Raw genomic sequence first — 22,176 nt, forward strand, 5'->3', positions numbered from 1 at the left:
TAAAAGTTTCTCTATCCCATACTTTCCTTATGTTACTCATTTAGTTTATCATCTATAGACAGCTGTTTCCGTACGTGGGGGTCGACGTGGGAACCCTGCCCGAGACATCCTTACAAGTTTGTGAGAATCCACAAAACATCAAGAAAAATTTTAAACAAGTGATGAAACTCATCCAGATATAAGATAGAGTTATTGCATTACTTTACCTATTTTTAAGAAAGGTAGAAAATCTATCCTGTTGTATACAAACTAGAAGCTACTCATGCTGTCTTTGCACACACTGTACAGTGTTTTTTTGTATCCACAGTGAGAGTGAATGTGGCTCCAAAGTAGTGGTTAACTTTTCTTTACTTAGGATTTAATTACTGGGAATCTTTCTCAGAGCAGTCAAAGTACAGAGCCATCATAAAAGAGCAAAGACAGTCATTGTAAATATATCATTTTGGTCAAAAACATGTTAAAACAACTTCCAATTTGGCTTTTTGTCACTTAAACATCACATAGATAGACCGTATTTTAGTCAGAAATGCAAGCCAGCGCTGTGTTTCCTCTAAATCATCTATGATTCTGCGCACCAAAACATGGAGCAGCCTTTTGGGGGTAGATTGGGGGGGGGGAGTTGTCCACTTGGAGGGAATCATGCTGGACAGGGACGAGAGTTAGAGGGCGTTTCTCTGCTCGATTTAAAGGAGGAACTTGGCTATGAGTCTGATATGGTCAATTCTCTTCCTGCCCATCCGGCCAGCAGGGGGGCAAAATGATTCACTTTTCCTTAAATATTTTTGAAATGAACTTTAAGAGTCAGCTGCCGAAGATTTGGTGATTCAGTGAAACTTATCTCAGCGCTGTAGGGGCAGACACTTTGGTACACACGCTTTCTTTTTTTCTCTCAGGGAAAAGGGTGTTGCAGAGTGAACAGTCCGGGGCAGGTCGTGCCATTGCGTCGCCAAGAGTCTGGAGGTTTGTGTGGACATTTCTGGAATAGCCTTCAAAGCTGGGGTTTTTTGGCCAAGGAGAACCTGGGAGGAAGCACAGCCGCGTTTTTCTTCTGTGTGCACAATCAGCGAAGAGTTCCAGCGAGGATCACACAGAGCACATTTCTAGCATTTTCTGCGTTCTTCCTCCTTCCTGCGTCCAGGAGATCGTCACAATATTTACTGGAAATAAACAATGCCCGAGGATTAATTGGATGAATTAAGTAATTAGTGTCTTGACGTGCGTGAGAGTGTATTTTGGAGATGTGAAGTGGTCTAAACTTTTCGCCGACAGACTTTATTCATTCCTCCGGTGTTTTTGAGGAAATGTTTCAGAGTTTTTGGATGTTTGTCTAAGAGATGAGATACTCTGCTGATCTCCTGGGATCATTGGTTGCTTGAAAACGGAAGTGTTGCTGAGATGAAGTTTTGGATATAACTGTTTACGCACAACAAACTCTGCTCTTATTCGCCTGCTTTGTCAAATAAAGAGCAGACAGTGAAGTGGATTTCCTCCACAGAAGGCAGGCATGCTGAGAAACACTTAAGGTGGATGTTTGTGTGCCCACGCTGCACATCTTCATCTGGAAGTAATTGATAAACGGCCTCAAATGCACTAAAGACGCGCGTGGATCGCAGCTCCGCCACTGGATCTGTATTTTAGTTTTTATTTTCTGACATCTCGACATAATGCGTGGGGCTTTTGTGCTCAGTTTAGCTCTGATCTATCTGCTGACATGGACTGGAGAGGCGGACAAACCGAATCACCTCCATCGGTCGCAGCTGCAAAGACGCACGAGACAGGGGCGAGCCCAGCTGGGCACAGCAGACAACGGGGGCCTTGTTGGGCGTTTGCGTCCAGGGTTTGGTTCAGCTATCTCTGTGCACGCTGCCAGGGGGCAGGAGGACGTGCAAGCTGATGAAGGTACTCCAGCTTCCGTCAGGTCAGGGACTGTGCAGGGCAGGAGAGCAGGAGGTCTCGTGCCACGGAGAGGGCTGGCCGGACAGCTCGGTGTGCCAAGTCAGCCGGACATGCAGAAGGATGAGGGCGCACCAGGAGCGCGAGCCAGGGTGACCCGGATGCCCAGCGGCGCAGGGTCACCTAACCTGCTGGCCAGTTTTGCTGGAAAGAACCGCGTCCTGGTGATCTCAGCCCCTCATGAGTCAGACGGATACTACAGACTCATGATGTCTCTCCTCAAACCAGATATTTACTGTGAGCTGGCAGAAAGGCATGTTCACCAGATCGTCATTTTCCATCAAGAGGGCGAGATGGGGGGCAAGGTGAGGAGGATCACCACGGAGGGGAAGGTGATGGAGGAGCCGCTGGACACTGCTCTCATCCCCAGACTCATGAGCTTCCTCAAACTGGAGAAAGGTGAGGAAGGGGTCCAGGTCCCGAAGGAGTTGTGGCAAATCTTTTCTTAATAGTCTCCAGTAAATCTTATATCTGAATAAAGAGAATATTTCCAATTAATTTAAAGAAAAAGAGCTTGAAATTATGCAGCACCAGTGGTGGGAAACTACTGTGCAAGCTAGCTATAACTTCCGATGCTTAATAACAGCAAAGCTTTAAAGAGAAAATCACAGATTGGCCATCTTAAACGCTTAGAAAAAGCAGTTGGAAGTCATTTGTTTGAACATATAAAATCTAAATCTGATACACATCAGCAAGCGACTTATAATTGTAGTCAAGCAGCTATTCAATAAGTAGTTCCCCTTTCCCATGCCACTCACCTCATCTTCAGAATCTGAGTCAAATCTGACACAATACCTTACACTTGTTCGCCCTGCAGGTAAGTTTGGGATGGTGCTGCTGAAGAAGACCCTGCAGGTGGAGGAGAGGTACCCGTACCCTGTGAGGATGGAGGCCATGTACGAGGTGATCGACCAGTCGCCTATGAGGAGGCTGGAGAAGCTCCGGCAGAAAGGCTTCGTGCAGAAGTGCAGAGGAGCGGGTGTGGAAGGCCAGGTGGAGGAGGGCACGCTCGCAGGTGAGGAGGAGCAATTATGTTCTCTCTTTTTTATCATCATTACAGGAAGAGGAAACCAGGAGTCACACTTTTTTGTGTGTTCTTAGTTGTCATTATCTAAAAAAGAGTGCCCAAAATCAAAGGCTGTAAATTTTGGCTTCATTTCAGCAGATTTTGAGTTAAGGAGAGATTTCTAGAAAGAAACATCTTCACCTTTGCAGAGTTTAGATAATGATGAAACATTTGTCACTGAAAGTCTTTGGCGTTTAAAAGGTCACATACTAATTTGTGTTCCTAGTCTGAACTGGCAGATACATAATTTAGGGATTGCTCTGTTCGATTTTCAACTGGCTGCTGTAAAGTAAGCAGTAATAGATGCAACATTGTCCTTGGGTGCAGACGCGCACAATCAAACTATGTCACTTAGCGCCTGAGGGAGCAGTTCACCAGCAACTCCTGCATTCAGCTAGATAACATCACTCCTTTAGTTTGTCCATGTAGTGTGGTAGTTTTGAAGACAACAATGTAATGGTCATCTTCCTCTTAAATGAAGAGGTCTATTTCTGTAGGTATGCTTTCTGCAATGTTGTCAGACACTAAGAAGAAGAATCTGAGTCTGTCAGGGACAAACACCAGAACCTTTAGTGGACACACTTGGATCCATCAAGGATTATGTTGCAGCCATAAGAGACTGTTTCACTGCTGCAGGCTGAAGAAAAATGCTGGAGCAATTACAAAGTTTTTGTACCTTTTACTCAATTATTCCCCGAAATATGTCAAAAGAATTTAGAAGTAAAATGAATCCAAAGCTAATGGAGAAAATATCCACTCTGCTGTTTGTCTTCCTGTGTGTTCACAGCAGTAGATACACCAGTAGAAAGAAAACCAACAAAGAAAATCATGAGAAAGCCAACAACCACCACAGCCGCCACAACCACCACTCCGGCAACTACCACACGACCAACCACGACCCCTACCACCACCACCACCACCCCTCCAACGACCACGACCCGGCCCACCACCACAACCAGAGCAACTACAACCACGACCACCACCAGAAGAACCACCACAAAAAGACCGGCCACCACTACCACCACCACCACACTGAAACCAACCAGAGCCCAGACCACAGCCATGTGGCTCCCCGCACCAAGAACCACTGCTGATCCTCACTACTACGACCGCAGAGAGAGGGAGCGGTACCCGGCTAAAACCACCCCGGCCGGAGACAACCGCACTGACAAGGACAGCAGAGACCCACATGGGAGAAAGATGGTTCCTGCCACACATAAACCCTCAAAGATCAGACCCACCAGGAGGAAGAACGGTGGAGAGAAGGTGAGGCCAGGAAATGTAGTTTAAGTGTTGTAAAAAGTTTTATTGGTTTTTGATTTTTCCAGAAGACTTTCCAGAGGTGATTTCTCTTTGTTTCCATTTTTAATGTAGTTTTTCTTGTCTCTGCAGCATTGGAATAATTTCCCAAAAGTGTATTTCTTAACTAATTTACAAAGGACATGTATCTCTATTTGGCACCTGGTAATGGAGCTTATTTGGCTCTAGAATTGAGCATTTTAATTGAAGTGCCAACTCTGATGGATCAGAATCCTTACTGGTAATTATGACTGCCAATATGACACTGTTGCCAGAATTCTTGGTTTTACAAGAGGAGTTTATCTGCCAGAAAATGTTTATGAGACTTAGTTTGTTCAAATTCCCAAAACACAGAAAATGAACTTTCTTGTGAACTTGGGAATTAATCGCAGACTGCGTAAAGATAACTCCTCTTTTTTAATAAACAAACTATGTTCTTCTGTGCAGGTGTTGACTAACGAGTATGAGGACAAGTATGAACCCAGCAGGCCAACAGTCAGCGATCCTGGGGAGGCAGAAACCTTCACAGACATCAGTCCAACCAAGAGGGTGAAAGGCAAACACGATAAGCACGACAAGAAGAAGAAAAAGAACGACAAGGCTGCCAAGAAAGCCGAGAGGAGGGGAGGAGGAAAGGCAGGGAAGATCGGGGGAAAGAGAAATGGAAAGAAGCTGCCAAAGTACCCTGAGAAAGAGGACTACCCGAAGCCCACCAAAAAGCCGACACCCCCGCCAAAGGGATCACTGGCTTCTTTCCTGGACTACTTTGAGAACAGGAGGCGGCTGCTGGTGAGAGCATGATGAAACTCACACTCCACTACACACTCACAATCTCTCTGCATAGAGGATCTCCAGTGTCAGACTGGAGAGGGGAAATATTAGTGACAGTATCAAACTTCAGTTATCTACCAGCTCTCTGAACACATGCCAGTTTGAAGGAATAGTTGGGATTTTATGCTTATACAATTTTAAGCTAATATTTAAAAAGACAAATACAACATTATATATTTCTGTTTAGTCTGAGGCTAATGCTCGAAGGTTAGCTTAGTTTTAGAGTCAGTAGCATTTTTGTAAGAGCTTGTAAACACATCATTCAAACTGGACCCCTCCTCCTGGGCTCATCACCACCTGAAGTGCACACTCACTGCAGGACGTAGTGTGTACGTTTACTGCTTGTACCTACACTGCAAGCTAACGCATACTAGCACAAGCTGACCGCAGGGTTTTGTCACCTGCCTGTCCAACAGGAAGTAGACTAACTCCAAGTCCACGGGTAAAAGCCAACACAAAGTTCACCCTCGTTTTTTGAATAAGCCTTATCTGCTGGGCATTTTTGCCTCACTATGATTATATTTTCTCTTCTTTGCTGCTACGTCCACGTCCGTCATATTCAACGGTTTGAATAGTGTCCAATGGCTGAATTGTATCCACTTCTAAAATTACCTACGCACTGGCTTACTGAAAGGCTTTCTAATATCGCCTAGTGAAAGTAATAAACAGTCGAGTACGTTTAAAACATCAACACAGATCCAGGCTCGCGTGTAACCCGTCCCCACCCTTTATGCTAAGCTAAGCTAATTGGTGCTTGTTGTCCTTTAAATGTTCCATACACAAATGAGACTGGTGTCAATTTCCTTATCTAACAGAGACATTTTGAGACCATTTAAAATAGTGGTTCTTAACTCGTCTGGCCTCAGGACCCCAACTCGATTTTTTCCGACCAATCAGATATATTTACTGAAATATTGTGCAGTTTGGATCTCAGTCGGTACGAAAAAAGTCACTGAAGCGAGAAATGAAATTGATCGAAACAAACACACTTCACAGACTTTTTCCAAGCACACATTTGCGACCCGCTGAAAATGGTTCTGCGACCCACTTCTGGGTCCCAACCCACAAGTTGAGAACCACTGATTTGAAACACCCATATGAAACAAAACACAAAGTAACCAATCGTAGCAGTGTCAGACCAGTAACCATTGTTTGTGCAGTAAAATTAATGTTTTTTTCAGAGGTGTCTGGTTGTTTTTGAAATGCATAACAACCGTTTCTAGTAAATAAAAGTGTTCATTTATGAAAATAGGACCCAGATTTCAAGTAACAAAATTCCCCAGTAGATTATGACAACATTTTTTGCTCTTGAAATGTCATCACAGGCATGATTTTCAACTATGTGCTTTAGGCAGCTAATCCCTTTCCCCCTTTTTATTTCCTATATTCTTAAATCTTAATCCATCTGCAGTGAGATCTATCATGAAGAGACATAAACTGTGAAGCCTCTGTCCTGCAGCTTTTTGGCAGGCTGCACAGCTGTGTGTTTGCAGACTGGGTGTCTCTGTTTTGCAGCCAGCAGAGATTCTTATCATGGCAGTGATGTGGGCAGGCTGGGAAAATATGCCCCATCCTCCGCCTGCAGGTTAATGTAAACACCACCTCTGCTGCTCACCGTATATGTATATGTGTGGGATCTTCATTTCATAGGATGACACTTTAACCTTCCTCCTTCCCCTCCCTGCAGCTGATTACATCTCCCAGCGAGGAGAACAGAATGTATGCTCAGCAGAGGGATGAGTACCTGGAGTCTGTGTGTGAAATGGCCATCAGGAAAGTCTCCATCATCACCATCTTTGGCTCCTTGACCAACTCCACCATGAAAATCGATCACTACCAGCTCGGTGAGTGACTCTTCACATGCAGTGCTAGAATGTAATTTCACCTCTCTCATAGTAAGGTGGGAACACTCATGACTGTAACTGAAATAGCTGGTGCAGTATGACTGACAGCTCTCTCTCACACTCCAGTGTAAACCCTTCTACCTTCTACCTGGTTTGCCAAATGCATCCTTCTCTGCTCTGTCAGTGGTCTGTAAGGTTTTTGAGTTATGCCCGCACTCTCTCTGAATATTTGTTTATGAGAATCAAATGTGTCCTGTGATGTTTTTGCAGATTTTAATGTTGCAGTGAAGAGATCTTCTGTCCTCTCTCAAATCTGTAACAGTCACAAATCCAAAACCCGAACTCTATCGTTACATGAATGGATATTTGGTTGAGGGCACACACAGCAGGTTTTATGCAGGACAGATTTTCTTTGTCTATTTTCTTATCTTTAACCTTAAAAACTTACATATATAAGAAGATTCACCTGCACATAGATACAGCCTGAGTTTATTCTTGGTTCTTGCACATAAAGAGAGTTTAGGAGGACTGAGTTTATTGCAACATGTGTTCATGCATAAAAATAATTTATTTTGTGTCTTGCTGCACAATGATAAATGAAAACAAAAAAGAAAGCAAGATAATGGCAGGACTGCAACAATAAAGAAACCTAAAATAAAATAGAAGATGTCAAAATACTTAAAAAATGATGTAAAGAGTCGGGTCATAAATCAAACACTGAAGATTTTGGCTTTCAGCAACAATGCAAATCCAGACCGTGATCCAGAGCTCTTTGGGGTAAAGATATGCAACTTCAGCCTTGTCTCCAATAACCGATCTAATCTGTCTGAGTCGGTGCATTTATGACACTGACATTTTTATTTAGTCTGAAACTTGTTATTTAAATCTGCTATAAGTTACGCAGAACCTTTGTCAGTCTCTCCTGCCACGTCTGCCGTCCTGTCCTCGTTTTACCTTAATCACATGATGTAGAACGAGATGATTTCTGTAGCTCCAAGTTGAACTTTTCAGAAAGCACGCAGACTCTGCCAAAAACCGCAGCATTGTGTACCACTCATTGTGTGAGCAGGTGATTTAGACAGAGCTGACTTCACATTCCTGTGATCTTGGGTTCTGCTGCGCTCTGATGTTAATGAGCATGTTCTCCTCTGAAGGGTTATACTTTCATTGTATTTTTATACTCTTATGAGAGGGTGTCTGTGTGATCATACAATATGTAAGATGAGTTCAGCAGGTGTTCAGATTAAAAGGGTCTGTATCATATCTGCATCAGGGGATGAGGGGGAACCTCTGACCACTGCCAGAATACCTTCCTTTAGTGTCGTCCTAAGGGGAGCTGGATACACTTACAGGGGGAATACCTGTATTTTTCAAAGTCTCACAATAGGCAAAACACAAGTGTCCCGCCTCCCCATTTCCCTGCTGGCCTGCACTCACACTGCTCCAGGACTAACCGGGCCTCAGCACAGTCGGTTGTCAAAATAAAACCCATGCATGGCTTTACATGATCATGAAGCATGCTTAAGTTAACGTTAATTATCTCACCGATATGCGCTGATATTACTAGATTTATTCTCCAGTCAAAAAGCATTTCAATTTCAGTTTCATTGTATTATACTAGCAGTTCTATGTCACCAGCAGAGAGCGCTATATGGATTACAACAAACATCATCCCCCTCCAGAGTGTCAAGCGGTGATGCACGTACATGCACAGTTACTTTCCAGTTGAGTGACCATCTTGTCTTTGTTATAAATCTTTTCTACAAGTGTTTGATAACTGCATTTGAGGGGTCAACCAATAAATGTGTATATCTATCTCTACAGATCAAAGATCGATCTAAGAAAGATATTGGTTGATTGATCGGTATTTGTATTGGCCCCAACAAATCACATGGGCCCTAATTGTTAAAGGTTTATTTTTGTGTTTTTTAAGCCTTTATTTAGAGATAGGACAGTGGATAGAGTCAGAAATGGGGAGAGAGAGAGTGGGGAATGACATGCAGGAAAGCAGCCACGAGTTGGATTTGAATCCAGGCCGCCTGCTTGGAGGACATCGGCCTCTGTACATGGGGTTGGCGCACTAACCACTAGGCTACAGGCGCCCCGGGCCCTAATTTTTAGTGGACACACTTTCATCAGATTAATAATTATGTTGAAGCCATCACAGGTTGTTGTGTGGCCGTGAGCAACCCTGAAATAATTTCCACCTCTTGGTTGGTATGCAGGAATAGAACCCCAGATAATTCCCCTTAAAGTCATCAGACCTGCACACATGTAAAGTGATAACTACATCTTTTAAAAGTCTTCCTTTTTATTAAACTGTAAACAGACGCTTGTATAAAAAGAAAACAAAAAGCAGACTTTGTGTGAGCTCGTGTCCTTGTCGCTCACAGTCAGAGACACTTTATAGCCGTCTTTAAGTCAGGACTTGTGTGAGTGCGTGTGAACATCAGGACATTCAAACCCACTTTAAAAACCTTTATGAGTCTGTCGCTCTGCACGCCGACGGTGAGGTTTATCCTGATGGAATGCTGGAAAAAGTAGCAAAGGTCGACATCACCCGCCCACACCCACACCCACCCGCGCCTGGACTCGGTTACACTTTTGTTCCACTCACGGTCCAGAGGGTCTGTGTGTGTGTGTGTGTGTGTGTGTGTGTGTGTGTGTGTGTGTGTGTGTGTGTGTGTGTGTGTGTGTGTGTGTGTGTGTGTGTGTGTGTGTGTGTGTGTGTGTGTGTGTGTGTGTGTGTGTGTGTGTGTGTGTGTGTGTGTGTGTGTGTGTGTGTGTGTGTGTGTGTGTGTGTGTGGGTGTGGGTGTGTGTGTGTGTGTGCTGTATACAAACAAGCAGCTCTTTCAGGGAGGCCCCGCCCTCACTTCAAGCTGAACTCATAGTGTTTTTTGGCGAGCGGCGTGTAGGTGGAACATATTTTGGGTTTTGTGTGTTGTATATTTCCGTCTGCTGTCTCCAACATGTGCTGGGGGTTTTCCTGGTTTGCTCACACGCATTACACAGCACAGAGCGGGTGAACCATCCACCAAAATACACGGCTCTGTGGCCTGTGAGTCGTGCACACATGAATGGAGGTCGCTGTGATTAGAGGCTTTTCACGCTGGCCTGCAGAAACCCCAGCTGCAGTCATTTTCAGTAAAAGTGAGGTCGTCCAACCCTGCTGGTTCTGGAGACCAAACATCAGCTCTTCTTTTGATCTGTGTGTTTTTTATTCTTCTCTTCACCGTCATGTCAGACACATTTTCCAAAGCAACATTATGTTGAGCTGAACAATGTAGAAAACATCCAGTTCCTCATGTATCTGAGCCAAGCACTCTCATTGGGTAATGTGTTTATGGTTGATTGAATGGGAAAGCTTATAGGCCTAATCTCTGTTGTGAATCATTTCACATCAAGAGGTCTGACAGAGCTGAGCTGAAGTTTTTTTAAATTCAACCCTTGTATAGACTTAAAGGTAGAGTCAGCAGCGTTTTCCTAAATAATAAAATATAGACTTATACAAAAGCAATGCTGCTCAATCATCCCTTCTGGGCCTCCATACATATGTGGTAGTGACTGTGTCTGCAGAGCCCCTGTCCTCTGATTGGATTTCATGTTGTTGTTTGTTTTGGTTGACTCGGGACGTTTCTAGGCAGGGAGCTGGTGTGTTTTCCTGCAGCCAATGAAAGCATGCAGGTGACTTTAGGGATGGATACAATTCAGTGATTTTTATTTTTATTAAAGATTTATTTTTGGGCTTTTTGTGCCTTTACTGGAGAGACAGGACAGTGGACAGAGCTGGAAATCAGGGAGAAAGAGTAGGGAATGACATGTGGGAAAGGAGCCACAGGCCGGAATCGAACCCGGACCGCCCGCCCGGAAGACCACAGCCTCCATACATGGGGTGCGCACTAACCACCACGCCACCAGCCGCGGATTTGGAGTTGGTATGCTTTCTGTCTGCAGCCTGCACCAGCTTGCAGTGTACGAGCAGTAAAAGTACCGTCTACGTCCTGCAGTGGGTGTGCGCTTCTGGTAGCGATGAGACCGACAGCAGTGAGAAAATGGTTTTCTCGTATCATAACAATGGACTTCCGCCGCCTGCTGGCATGGAGCGGTATTTCCTCTCACGCATCTGCAGATCGTACGTGGTGGTTGGCCATCGGCTGTAGTCTTTGCGGTGTGTTCTGGTGCAACTTTTTTGTCCAAGATAAAAGGCGACGCCACAGTCCTTTGCCGTCTGCTTGGTGCATCAGGGACTTTCATCGTCAGCCTTTTCCTCCAAAGAACATTTAATGCTTGTTTTCCTTTGGTGATTAAATAGTGTCCGACATCAAATATAAACCGTCTCAGTTTCTCTTATCACTATTTCTCGTCCTCTCCAGAAAACGACAAGCCGATGAAGGGTCTTCGTCAGGAGGATCTGGTGAACCAGGACCTGATCACAGAGCTGAGGAAAGAGTTCAGTATGGTCTACGAGGACTTCTACATGGTCCTCACCGACACCGACATGAGGGTGAAGGTAAGGACTCACTCTCAGACTGCGACCCAATGTTAGGTGCTTGTTCCAGATTATTTTTGTCTGTTATGTTCCCTACGTATCCCAATATGCTGGGGCGGCTGTGGCTCAGTGGTGAAGCTCAGTGTCCCTCAACCAAAAGGTAGAGGGTTCAATCCCCATGTCCTGCATACAAACCAACTTCCCTTAAAATAAATGTCTTTCTGCAAGAATCTGCAGGGCAAAAATGTATGCATGCTCACAGATAAACATTCAGGGATTTTAAAAGCCTTGACATAATTTGTGACTTCCTGCATGATTCTTTCATGGACTCGTTGGGCTCAGGCGAACCTGTCCTCTTAACAGCCTCTGTACATAGGGCGTGCAAACTAACCACTAGGCCTCTGGTGCCCAGAGCTTTTCCTTTTTAATGTTTCACTCATTAACTCCCCAAATGAATCCCTTTTTTTTTCAAAGCTATTTGTGGCACTGCTGTCAGTCAGTATGTCTCCACTTTAATCTCCTCTCTCTCTTTAAAGGGGGGCTAACCTTTTCTTGTACTGCAAACATGCCGCCTTCACTAAGACACTGTTTTAATTCACCCAACATGACATTTACCCACCACCTGTATGTGTGTGTGTATGTGTGTGTGTTTGTGAGAGTACATGCCAGGGTAAATCACCCGGCTGTTTTTGGAGAGGTCCATCAAAGAGACCAGTGTTCACTCTGTGCTGACTGTGTGTGTGTGTGTGTGTGTGTGTGTGTGTGTGTGTGTGTGTGTGTGTGTGTGTGTGTGTGTGTGTGTGTGTGTGTGTGTGTGTGTGTGTGTGTGTGTGTGTGTGTGTGTGTGTGTGTGTGTGTGTGTGTGTGTGTGTGTGTGTGTGTGTGTGTGTGTGTGTGTGTGTGTGTGTGTGTGTGTGTGTGTGTGTGTGTGTGTGTGTGTGTAGAGGAGAAGGTGTGAAGAGTGAAAATGAGCTGAGCAGCCGATTCAGTAGACCCTGAGAAGGTGTGTGTGTGTCTGTGGTTCATCTCCCTACATGTGTTAGATATTCACGCTGAGATTTTCCAGCGTTTTGTAAATTAAAGTGAATTCTGTGTCATGTTAAACCGGTATGTCTTGTGCTGCTTCCCAGAAACTATTAGAAGGAATTCCTGTGATGTGGTCGAGTCTGCACCACATCGACTATCACATTTCAAACTTTGCTTCATCACTTCATTGGAAACAGTTTCTTCATTGTCTCTTGTATTTTCGTGACCTTGAGTCCCCTCCAGAACATTAGTTCTCACAGACATATCGGGGTATTAATCCTGTGGCTTAACAGAGAATTCATGTTTTTATTTATGTTGGGTTTTTTTTCAGCAATCCTACGAGGTTCCCATCGCCATGAAGGCCGTGTTCGACTACATCGACACCTTCTCGTCCCGCATCCGAGAGATGGAGCAGCAGAAGAGGGACGGGGTCGCCTGTAAGAAAGAGGACAAGCCCAGGTCCCTGGAGAACTTCCTCTCCAGGTAAAAGTTGTTTATATAGTTTAATATACACACAATATGTTTTATCAACTGCCTCCTTAAAGTCAAGGCTTTCTAGAACATCTTACTCGACTTCCATTTTGTCAGTCAAATCTCCGCACTTTTCTTTTAGGCACAGAAAGCGATGCAGGAGCATCAGCTTTGGGTTGTAAAATTTACAAACATGGTCTTAAAATGAGCTCCAGTGTGTCTAAAAGTTACGAGGTGTTTACCAGGAGACACATTTCTGCAGAGACTCCAGAGAAGTACTTTTACATGCGCAGTCAAGCGGAGCTGCAGTTATAGCTCATTCAGGTCACACACTAACCCCAACCAGCTCTGGGGAGAATCCATTTATTGACAGAAGTACATATGTCTTACTCTGCTACAGTAGTTGGGGATACGCCCCCTTTAAGCTACTTAAAGGAGCAATATGTCAAGCTGACACCTAGTGTTTAAAATGGGTACTGCAGTCTGAATTCTTAACATTGTAGAGAGCTGTCTACCCCCCGCCCCCTCCTCTCTAGAGTCGATGCTCACGCAGGTTGCCATGTGGTGGACACTGAAGCTTCAGTGTTTAGCCAGCTCTGCATCGGTCTCTGCGTTCTAACCTCTCTCCATTTTTTTAAAAGCATCTCCAATACAATATTTTTGAATCAAATTTGTATCTGAAGAGATTTTTTTGAGCAGCTTGTTGTCAGAATATTTGGTTGGTCTCATCAAGCTGTTTCTGCTTCCATGAAACATCTGTCGCTTTGCTCAATAATCTGCATTTTATCGCCTTTTTGAGCAGCATTCAGGAGTCTGCAGCAGCCTGTTTGTGTGGCTTCCTCAGATGGTAGAAATTTAATCGACCCCCGCTGCACCTCAGGGCTGAATCACTGCAATCACACGTTTCTGTGAGATGGCTAAAGCAAGAAAAAGGCTGTCTTTTGTTATCATGGGAACCACCAGCTCCAGTTCAGTGGCAGGTTTTTGACCATAATTCGTGGTTGTCACCCTCTGGCAGTAACAGTACAGGAAAATGTAGCAGCACAAACAGCTTGTCCTTGCACAGAGCTTTTGCTGCTGCACTCACGTATCACTTAAATCCAGGCTGAAGTTTTCTGTGATTGCAGGTTCCGATGGAGACGTCGCCTCTTCATCATCTCCGCCCCCAACGACGAGGAGTGGGCCTATCAGCAGCAGCTCTACTCCCTCTCCAGCCAGGCCTGCAACCTCGGTGAGCCACTCTGAATAACATTACATCTGGACTTCTGAATGGTGGTCATGATGACCATTCAGAAGTCCAGCCCGAGGTACTGAAGAAGGGTGAAGTCCGAGTGAAAAGTTTTCATTTACATATACAAATCCTCCTGGAAGTTTTTCAGGAGTTTTCTGCGAGTTTGAAAGCCCACTGACCGTGTGAATTTAGTCATAAAGTATTTTTTGGTGCCATTTTTGATTTCAGTGTGCCCTTCATCAGTGTGGTCACTGCTTTGGAGGACTCTCTCTCTCTCTCTGTGTGTGTGTGTGTATGTGTGTGTGTGTGTGCTCTCAGCTCGAGCAGCTCTGAACGCTAACTGCTCTTTTTGTGCGCCAAACTATTTCCTGTTGCTGAAGCCAGAAACAAACAAACAGGACAGAGAGTTCACTTCCCAAGCATGCCAACGGGGAAGAGAAAATGTCAAAATCTTAAATGTAGTCACTGCAGCATGAATCACCTTTTGTTAGTTCAGATTGGTAGAATAATATTAATGCTGCATGATTTACAAAGTGTTACAATTCACCTAGCAGACAATTTTATCCAAAGCGACGTACATCAGAGAGTAAGTACAACACTAATCCATTCATACACCGCCACTAAAGCAGCGGGAGCAATTCGGGGTTAAGTGTCTTGCCCAAGGACACATCGGACATGTTGCTCAGCTGGGGATCGAACCCTCGACTTTTCAGTTGAAGAGCGATGACTCTACCAACTGAGCCACAGCCGCCCCTTTTATTATTTATTTATTGATTTATTATTTCATCTGAATAGACACAAAATCTGAGGGACTTCATCTGCCCAAAATGTAAACCCTCATCTGATTTTATATCAACATCGATATGCTGTCTTTCAGTGTGATATATTGCTGGTTCTAAATGTCTAAAAAGGCACAACTAGCTTCTAAATTGCTCCAGATACTTTAGCGTGCAGCTGCCTAACAGGCTGTAAAGGCTGTTAACTTCACATTAAAATAAGCCTAACCCCAGCGTGTCCTCTAATATTGCCGATATTTTGGTTTAGTCGGTTTCTCCTCCTTGTGACGCCATCATGCAACTGCATGGACTACTCTGTAAATGAAATGGTAATTGCAGAGAAATGGCGAGAAAATTGGAGCATGTCAAGGACATTGTTGTTGGCGTAACAGTGTCTTTTGCTTTTTTATGTGAATGAAGATGTTTTTGAGAACTTATCGTGTGTGGATGGGATTTTTTTTTTTTTTTTTTGGAGGTGTTTTCGGCCTTTTTTGGAGAGATAGGACAGTGGATAGAGTTTGAAATCAGGGAAAGAGATAATGGGGAATGACTTGTGGGAAAGGAGCCACAGGTCGGATTTGAACCCGGGCCACCCGCTTGAAGGACTATAGCCTCCATGCATGGGGCACTCTAACCCTAACCCTAACCCTCCAGCGGCCTAATGGGATTATTTTTGTATTATATTATTATTATTGTGTTCTCTTCGCCCAGGTCCCTAGTGTGAGACTTTGACTCCTAAATGTTTTTTGGTTTTTTTTAAAGCCTTGATTAAAAAAAAAAACTGAACTATCCTTTAATTTCACTCCGGAATGTTTCCTCTTACAGCCTGCCAAAGTATTAGACTACTTTACAATTTATAAATCACATCAAGAAGTGGATTCAATTCAGTCTGTTTGTTTGCTGGGCAAAGAGACTGTGTGTGTGTGTGTGTGTGTGTGTGTGTGTGTGTGTGTGTGTGTGTGTGTGTGTGTGTGTGTGTGTGTGTGTGTGTGTGTGTGTGTGTGTGTGTGTGTGTGTGTGTGTGTGTGTGTGTGTGTGTGTGTGTGTGTGTGTGTGTGCAGAAGGATCCCAGATGACAGAGCTGGCAAAGAGCTGCTCTGTTCTGTCTGCAGCTAATGAGCTCCTTCCCTCCTTGACGACGGCCCTTTCAGCGAGCCTGTTTCTCAACTTTTCCACAGTTACTTAAATGTTATTGCTGTATATCTGAAACAAAGAGGCATTAATCTAAACTTTACAAATCTCAACAACCCCGATGTGTCTTGACAGATTTATGTGAGATAAATGTGAAATTTAGAGCCCTTGGTGAACTCGCACTCCTCGGCTAAACCAAATAAATCCCCTCATGTGGAGTTCCTGCTTTGTTTATAGGAAATTAAAGATTTCTGACATTTCTCTCTGGCTCTTACATCTTTCCACAAGCACTCTTTCATACATTTTTTTTGCAAGAGTCAAAGTCATAAATCTGACAAAAACATTTCCCAACGATTCTGATGGTAAAAGTTTACGATTGCTCAATCAACAAGATTCAAGAACTTCTTCTGATGCAATCTTGTTCAAGTGTTAAAAATGTCAGAATTTTTGGCTTATGCTACTGCAGGGGCTTTCAGATAGGATGAAGTGTGCGCTGCGCTCGCCGCGGGGTAGGATGCAGAGCAGGTGGGGGTCGCTGCGTGCAAATCAACAGCGTAAGTTGCTAGGTGACCGAAACGATAGTTGGGAAAGTAGCTCCTGCCACAGCACACTGTATCCGTCCACTCTTCAATAAAAAGCTCTAAAGCTCTGACCTTCCATCTGCTCAGGACGAGGAGACGAGCGGCAAAAAAAAGGAAGAGGGTGTGTGTTCATGAAATCCTCAGGGCACGACAGGATGTGGAGTTTAGGCCCGTCCAGGAGCTGCAGCTCTAAAACGACCACTCCACAATCATGACACACATTTCTGCTGCTTTTTTAAACACACCTGGTACGCACAAACCGTTCAAAATGTTACCAACCAAGAGCTCTCTTGCTGTTGTCCCCGGTAAGAAACCCCAAAAGAAATTCTGGTTCCCCGTTGCTCCAACATTAATGTACAAAGAAAAGACACAAAACTATAAGGAAAATGCATGCCAAGAGAACAACATAAAAGCTGTATAATTTTAAGTGGAGTATTAATTTTAAGTATTAAGTGGAGAAGGTTTCATTTTAAAAAATGTGCCTGAAAATCGAATGAATCAAGGTATAAAAGGTTAAGTAACAGAGTAACTTTAGCCGCCAGTTTGGTCTTTGGAGCGTCGCAATTGTGGATTTTGACCATATTTGGATGCCAAGGTGGATGTAGATTTTTTACGTTGCTATTTTGGTTTTCCCTGTTGCTGTTAAGGTGGTCTGGTGATCCCAGGTTTGCTTATAAAAAGCAGTAAGAATAGTGACATCAGTATTTATCCACACTGTTTTGCCACATGAGTCAGGGGGCTGGAGAAGGAAAGCTCGTCTTGCTTATCAGCCGGTCCAGACCAGGTCTGTGAGGACTTTCTTCCCCCCTGGTTTGTTGGTCTTGGCTGCGTTTGTACTGTTGCCTTGCCACACAGACAAAGACCTGTCCTGTTGAGTGGGCTGAAGACCTCAGAGGTCTGATCCTGGTAGTCAGCACTTGGCTCTCTCTTAAGGAGGGTGTCCTCTTGTGGGCTCTCTTGCCTCAAAGGAGACGGGTTGTTTTTGGCTGGACTCTCCAGACCACTACGATCTCCTCCCTTTTACATATAAAAAAACAAAAACAAGCCCGGGATGGTTCCAATAAAAATCAGCCAGGATGGGCAGCAGGACGGTGCTGAATAAAAGAACAGTTGGTCTGCACGATGTATTTCAAATCTGTCTCTCTTTGTAAGATATCTGCTTCTCCCTGATGTCGTTGTTGTTTCCATGGTTACAGGTCTGAGGCACATCGCCATTCTGAAGCTGGCCGGCACAGAGTTACTGGATATGGGTGGAGTCCTGGAACTGTATCCTATCAATGGTGAGAAGCTTTTCCTCTGTCGAACGTCGAATACACACATGCTACATATATATAAATGAACGCCCTTAAAATCATGTTTTTAGTGAACGCCAAGACCACAAACACGAAGGGCATTTATCGTGCACGCTTCATTTAAGTAGAAATATCTTCTACATGTTGAATCGGCCGAAAAAAAAAAAAAGGCAGACGGGGGTCGACGGGTAGCGATGGAGCTGGACACACCGCAAAAACTAGAGCGATGATCTCCTTGGTGTTTCAGGGCCTTAACAGGCAAATCCTCAACACTGTACACCCTTACAGCTGCACCAACACTCAGGCTGCCCTTAAACTCAAAAAGCAAATGTGTTGTATTTTTTTTCACTTCACATAACCTGCAAGATGTTGCTCAAGGGATCTCCTAATCAAATGTGGCATTAAACTTCCTGGGAATAAGGAAAAAAATGACTCCAGCTTTAGCAGTAAAAACTGGAGCTGTAACCAGGGGACTGAACTTGTTGACATCTCTGCTTTTGGCATTAAAAGGCTCAGCATGTGGAGATGAAAAATGTCAAGCAAACAATTCTGTTCACTTGGGGCTGCCCTAAATACTTTCCTATAATTCCTATAATAATTCCTGACCTGGATATCTGCTCCATCCATTCAGGGAGCGCTACTGTGGAGCGTGAGGGACTGTCGGGCATGCTGGTGAAGGACATGAGGAACTACTTCCAGATCAGCCCGGAGTACTTCTCCATGCTGCTGGTGGGGAAAGACGGCAACGTGAAGTCCTGGTACCCGTCGCCCATGTGGTCCATGGCGATCATCTACGACCTGGTGGACTCGATGCAGCTGCGGCGACAGGAGATGGCCATCCAGCAGTCACTGGGTATGCGCTGCCCTGAGGACGAGTACGGCGGCTACGGCTACCATCAGCACGGATACGAACACGGTTATCAGGACGGATACCACCAAGGCTACGGCTACTAACTCCCCAGCGTGCATCGCAGCTTGTGTGTGGTGTCTTAACTTCTTTTAAATCTTTCCAGTTGGCTCGGACAAATTGAGGTCCTTGAATGTTTTGTAGCACTTAATGAAAGCCTCCGAACGGTTGCTTTCACCTTTACAGCTCTTTCATTTCAGTTTATATCGCTGCGAGTGAAGACACTTTGTCAAGAGGCTTTAATCAGAGAACTGTTAGTGTAGGATTGTGTAGATGAGCCTGGAGGTTCAGGGATTTATTGTCCAAAGTTTGTAATTTAGATTTTCTAGTTTGGTCATTTCCTACAGAGGGTATTTCTGCCACCAAGTTAAAACCAATGGGATCATTATCAAGTGAGAACAGGATATTTTGATGCAATTATGACATACAAACTTAAGGTAGAGTCAGTAGCATTTTTTTTTACCTTACCGTCACTGCAGGACGGAGTGTGTACGTTTACAGCTTGTACCTACACTGCAAGCTACCGCATGCTAGCACAAGCTAACCGCCGGTGTTTGGCATCTACCTGTCCAACAGGAAGCAGGCCAGCTCCACATCTGTGGGTGAAAACCAACACAAGGTTCACCCTCGTTTTGGTTGGAACGAGCTCTGTCCACTTGGTGTTACAGTTGACAATAATTACCTATATTTTGTTTTCTGTGCTGTTAAATGTCCGTTATATTCTCGTCAAATCGCTAAATTGTTCCACTCCGAAACTTACCTGCTGCGCTGTCATTGGCTAGAGGAAACACACCAGCTCCCTGCCTGGAAACGTCCGGAGTCAACCAAAACATGAAAATCAGCCACCATCACAGATGTATGGAGGCCCAGAAGGGACGATGGAGCAGCTTTACTTTAGGAGAAGTCTATATTTGATTATTTTAGGAAAAAGCTACTGACTCCATCTTTAAATGAACAGTACCTTTTTGTATGAGAAACATTTCATGTTATACTTAAAAGATTTTATGATGTTTTACAATGATGTGTTATGTGATTTTATTCATGTCCTAACAAGATAAATAGTTCTAATCAGTGAATCGACGTCTTATTTATGAAGCAGCAAACATAACTGACGTTTTCTCAAAAGCTGCACCAAAAGAGCCGGCTGAACGGGGACGCACTGATGCATCGCTTGAACATGAGTATCACCTGATCACGGCCACATCTGCCCATCAGCAAATAATGTGACATGCACCACTGTCACTTTCCGGTGTGTGTTTGTTGTGCTGCATTGAATGCCACCAGCCTGGAACACCTACCTGCTGATTCAGAGGAGAGGTCTTTTTTTAATGGGCACAAGTCACCTGTTGGCAGTGTGGGCGTCTGACAGCGTCTCTGAGGAAGATCACCGACATGTTTCTGTGACATTTCAAGCGGAGGGACTGCTAACAACAATTTAAATTAATCAAATCTTAAAGCTCAGGGCGCCAGTGGCCTAGTGGTTAGTGCATGCGCCCCATGTACGGAGGCTATGTACGCCCTCCAAGCAGGTGACCCAGGTTCAACATGTGGCTCCTTTCCTGCAATGATATTCCCCACTCTCTCTCTGTCCCTGATTTCCGACTCTATCTACCGAACCTGACATGTCCTATCTCTAAAATAAAATCATAAAAAGCCTAAAAATAAACCTTTAAGAAAAAACAGACACAAAAAATTAGGAAAAAGAACTGGGGGAATAAACATTGGTTACACCTTAAATTAAGGTCACAATATTCACCATATACTAGCTGCTTATTAGCATGCTAACTAGTAGCATACCGGCTGCTTATCAGTCATTTTAAGCGCTTTTTAGCACCTTAATCTACATGACCATAATCTATAGATAATGTCATTAACTAAGAGTTTACTCTTCCTAATTACTGCTGATTGATAGTAAGAATAGGAAGTTGTTGAACATGAATCATGACCTTATAATGGCCAAACTAAGCAAAGAATTTTAAGATAATAAATAATCCGCTTAATGACTCATAATTACCTGGTGGCCTAGTGGTTCGGGTTCGGTTTTGGGTTCGATTCCCAGTCAGGGAACAGCTGATTAGCATGCTAATAAGCAGCTTGTGTAAGCGGTTGTGTTTTTCTGCTGGACTATGGAGGGTGTGTGTCTGTCTCGGATGTTTATGATATTTATTATCATACCAATTAAATACATTTTTAGCACAAGTGATCGTATAGTGGAATTTTACATTGTCTTTGATGACCAAATAAGAGCATTTTCAATTTTTATCTGTATATAAACATACCAAAATCATTTTATCACCTAACCATCAATGAATTGCATTTTATAGCTTTTTACAACTAACACAAACAACATGAATTTACAGTTCACTTTTTATGTAAAACTAATTTAACCGTGCCTACCTGGTGTATAATACAAAAGCACACAATCAGCGTTGATATGCAACTGCAAGGACTCACATCTGTATAACACAAAAACACGCACACAAGAGCATTAACCTTCAGCTCAGGAGAGATTCCTTTGCTGAGGTATGTACGGTGGCCATCTAGGAGCCCTATTGTTGCACTATTAGACCACCAGGCGGCAACAAAGTAACATAAATATGACAGACACATCAATTTTGTAGAAATTCATAAGAGGTTCATTCTAACTCTGTTACACTAGTTTATGGTGAATATCCATCCATCCATCCATCCATTTTCTTTACCGCTTTTTCCCGTTCGGGGTCGCGTTGGGCTGGAGCCGATCCCAGCTGTCATGGGGCGAGAGGCGGGGGTTACACCCTGGAGTGTCTCGTCTAAACCAAACTGTTACATCATTAAACAAAATCATGTTCTGACTTTACTGTTATAGGATATGTTTGTATGTCCTAATGATGTGAAAATGTCTTGTAGTAACATCTAATTTTATAACAACACCTCTGCATGTGGTGATGTGATTGTGAACCGTTTCTTTTTCAGGTGTGGCAGCGATACACTTTTTTTTAACTTCCCTTCAAGGTCGAAAAACATGTTTGTATTTATTTGACATCTGTTGCATCTGCAGGTTTTTATCTCTCCATTTTTGTAAAGTTTCTGTTGCTATCCATTGTTCTTATTTATACTCTGTTGTGCTTTATGATAAATAAACCTGTTTACTACCACTCTTGGGTTGCTTCCGGTGCAGAACTTATAAGAGATATAAGATACATTATTAAGAATCAAAGTCAAAGTAACTGCAGTGTAAAAAATCTGTGAAGCTACATCTCCTCCTAGTGGTCCAATGAGATGTTAGGGGAAATCCT

At 43.8% G+C, this 22,176-nt stretch overlaps 1 protein-coding gene across 2 annotated transcripts; it reads left to right on the plus strand.

Moving 5' to 3' along the window:
* The first annotated feature begins 684 nt into the window (after window positions 1-684).
* Window positions 685-22,035, plus strand: ccdc80 (coiled-coil domain containing 80). Of its 2 annotated transcripts, none has more exons than XM_020632016.3 (10): window positions 685-2,352; window positions 2,771-2,968; window positions 3,810-4,285; window positions 4,766-5,107; window positions 6,837-6,993; window positions 11,368-11,504; window positions 12,841-12,992; window positions 14,108-14,211; window positions 17,896-17,979; window positions 18,623-22,035. In XM_020632016.3, the coding sequence occupies exons 1-10, from the start codon at window positions 1,665-1,667 to the stop codon at window positions 18,943-18,945; spliced, it is 2,661 nt and encodes an 886-aa protein (XP_020487672.2). In that variant the 5' UTR covers window positions 685-1,664; the 3' UTR covers window positions 18,946-22,035. The 2 variants fall into 2 exon arrangements, with proteins under 2 accessions (XP_020487672.2, XP_020487671.2); XM_020632015.3 differs by having other exon boundaries at window positions 687-2,352; window positions 3,807-4,285.
* Window positions 22,036-22,176: the final 141 nt, after the last annotated feature.

This window comes from Labrus bergylta, chromosome 13, assembly GCF_963930695.1.
Source record: "Labrus bergylta chromosome 13, fLabBer1.1, whole genome shotgun sequence".
In the NCBI taxonomy this organism is placed as follows: Eukaryota; Metazoa; Chordata; class Actinopteri; order Labriformes; family Labridae; genus Labrus; species Labrus bergylta.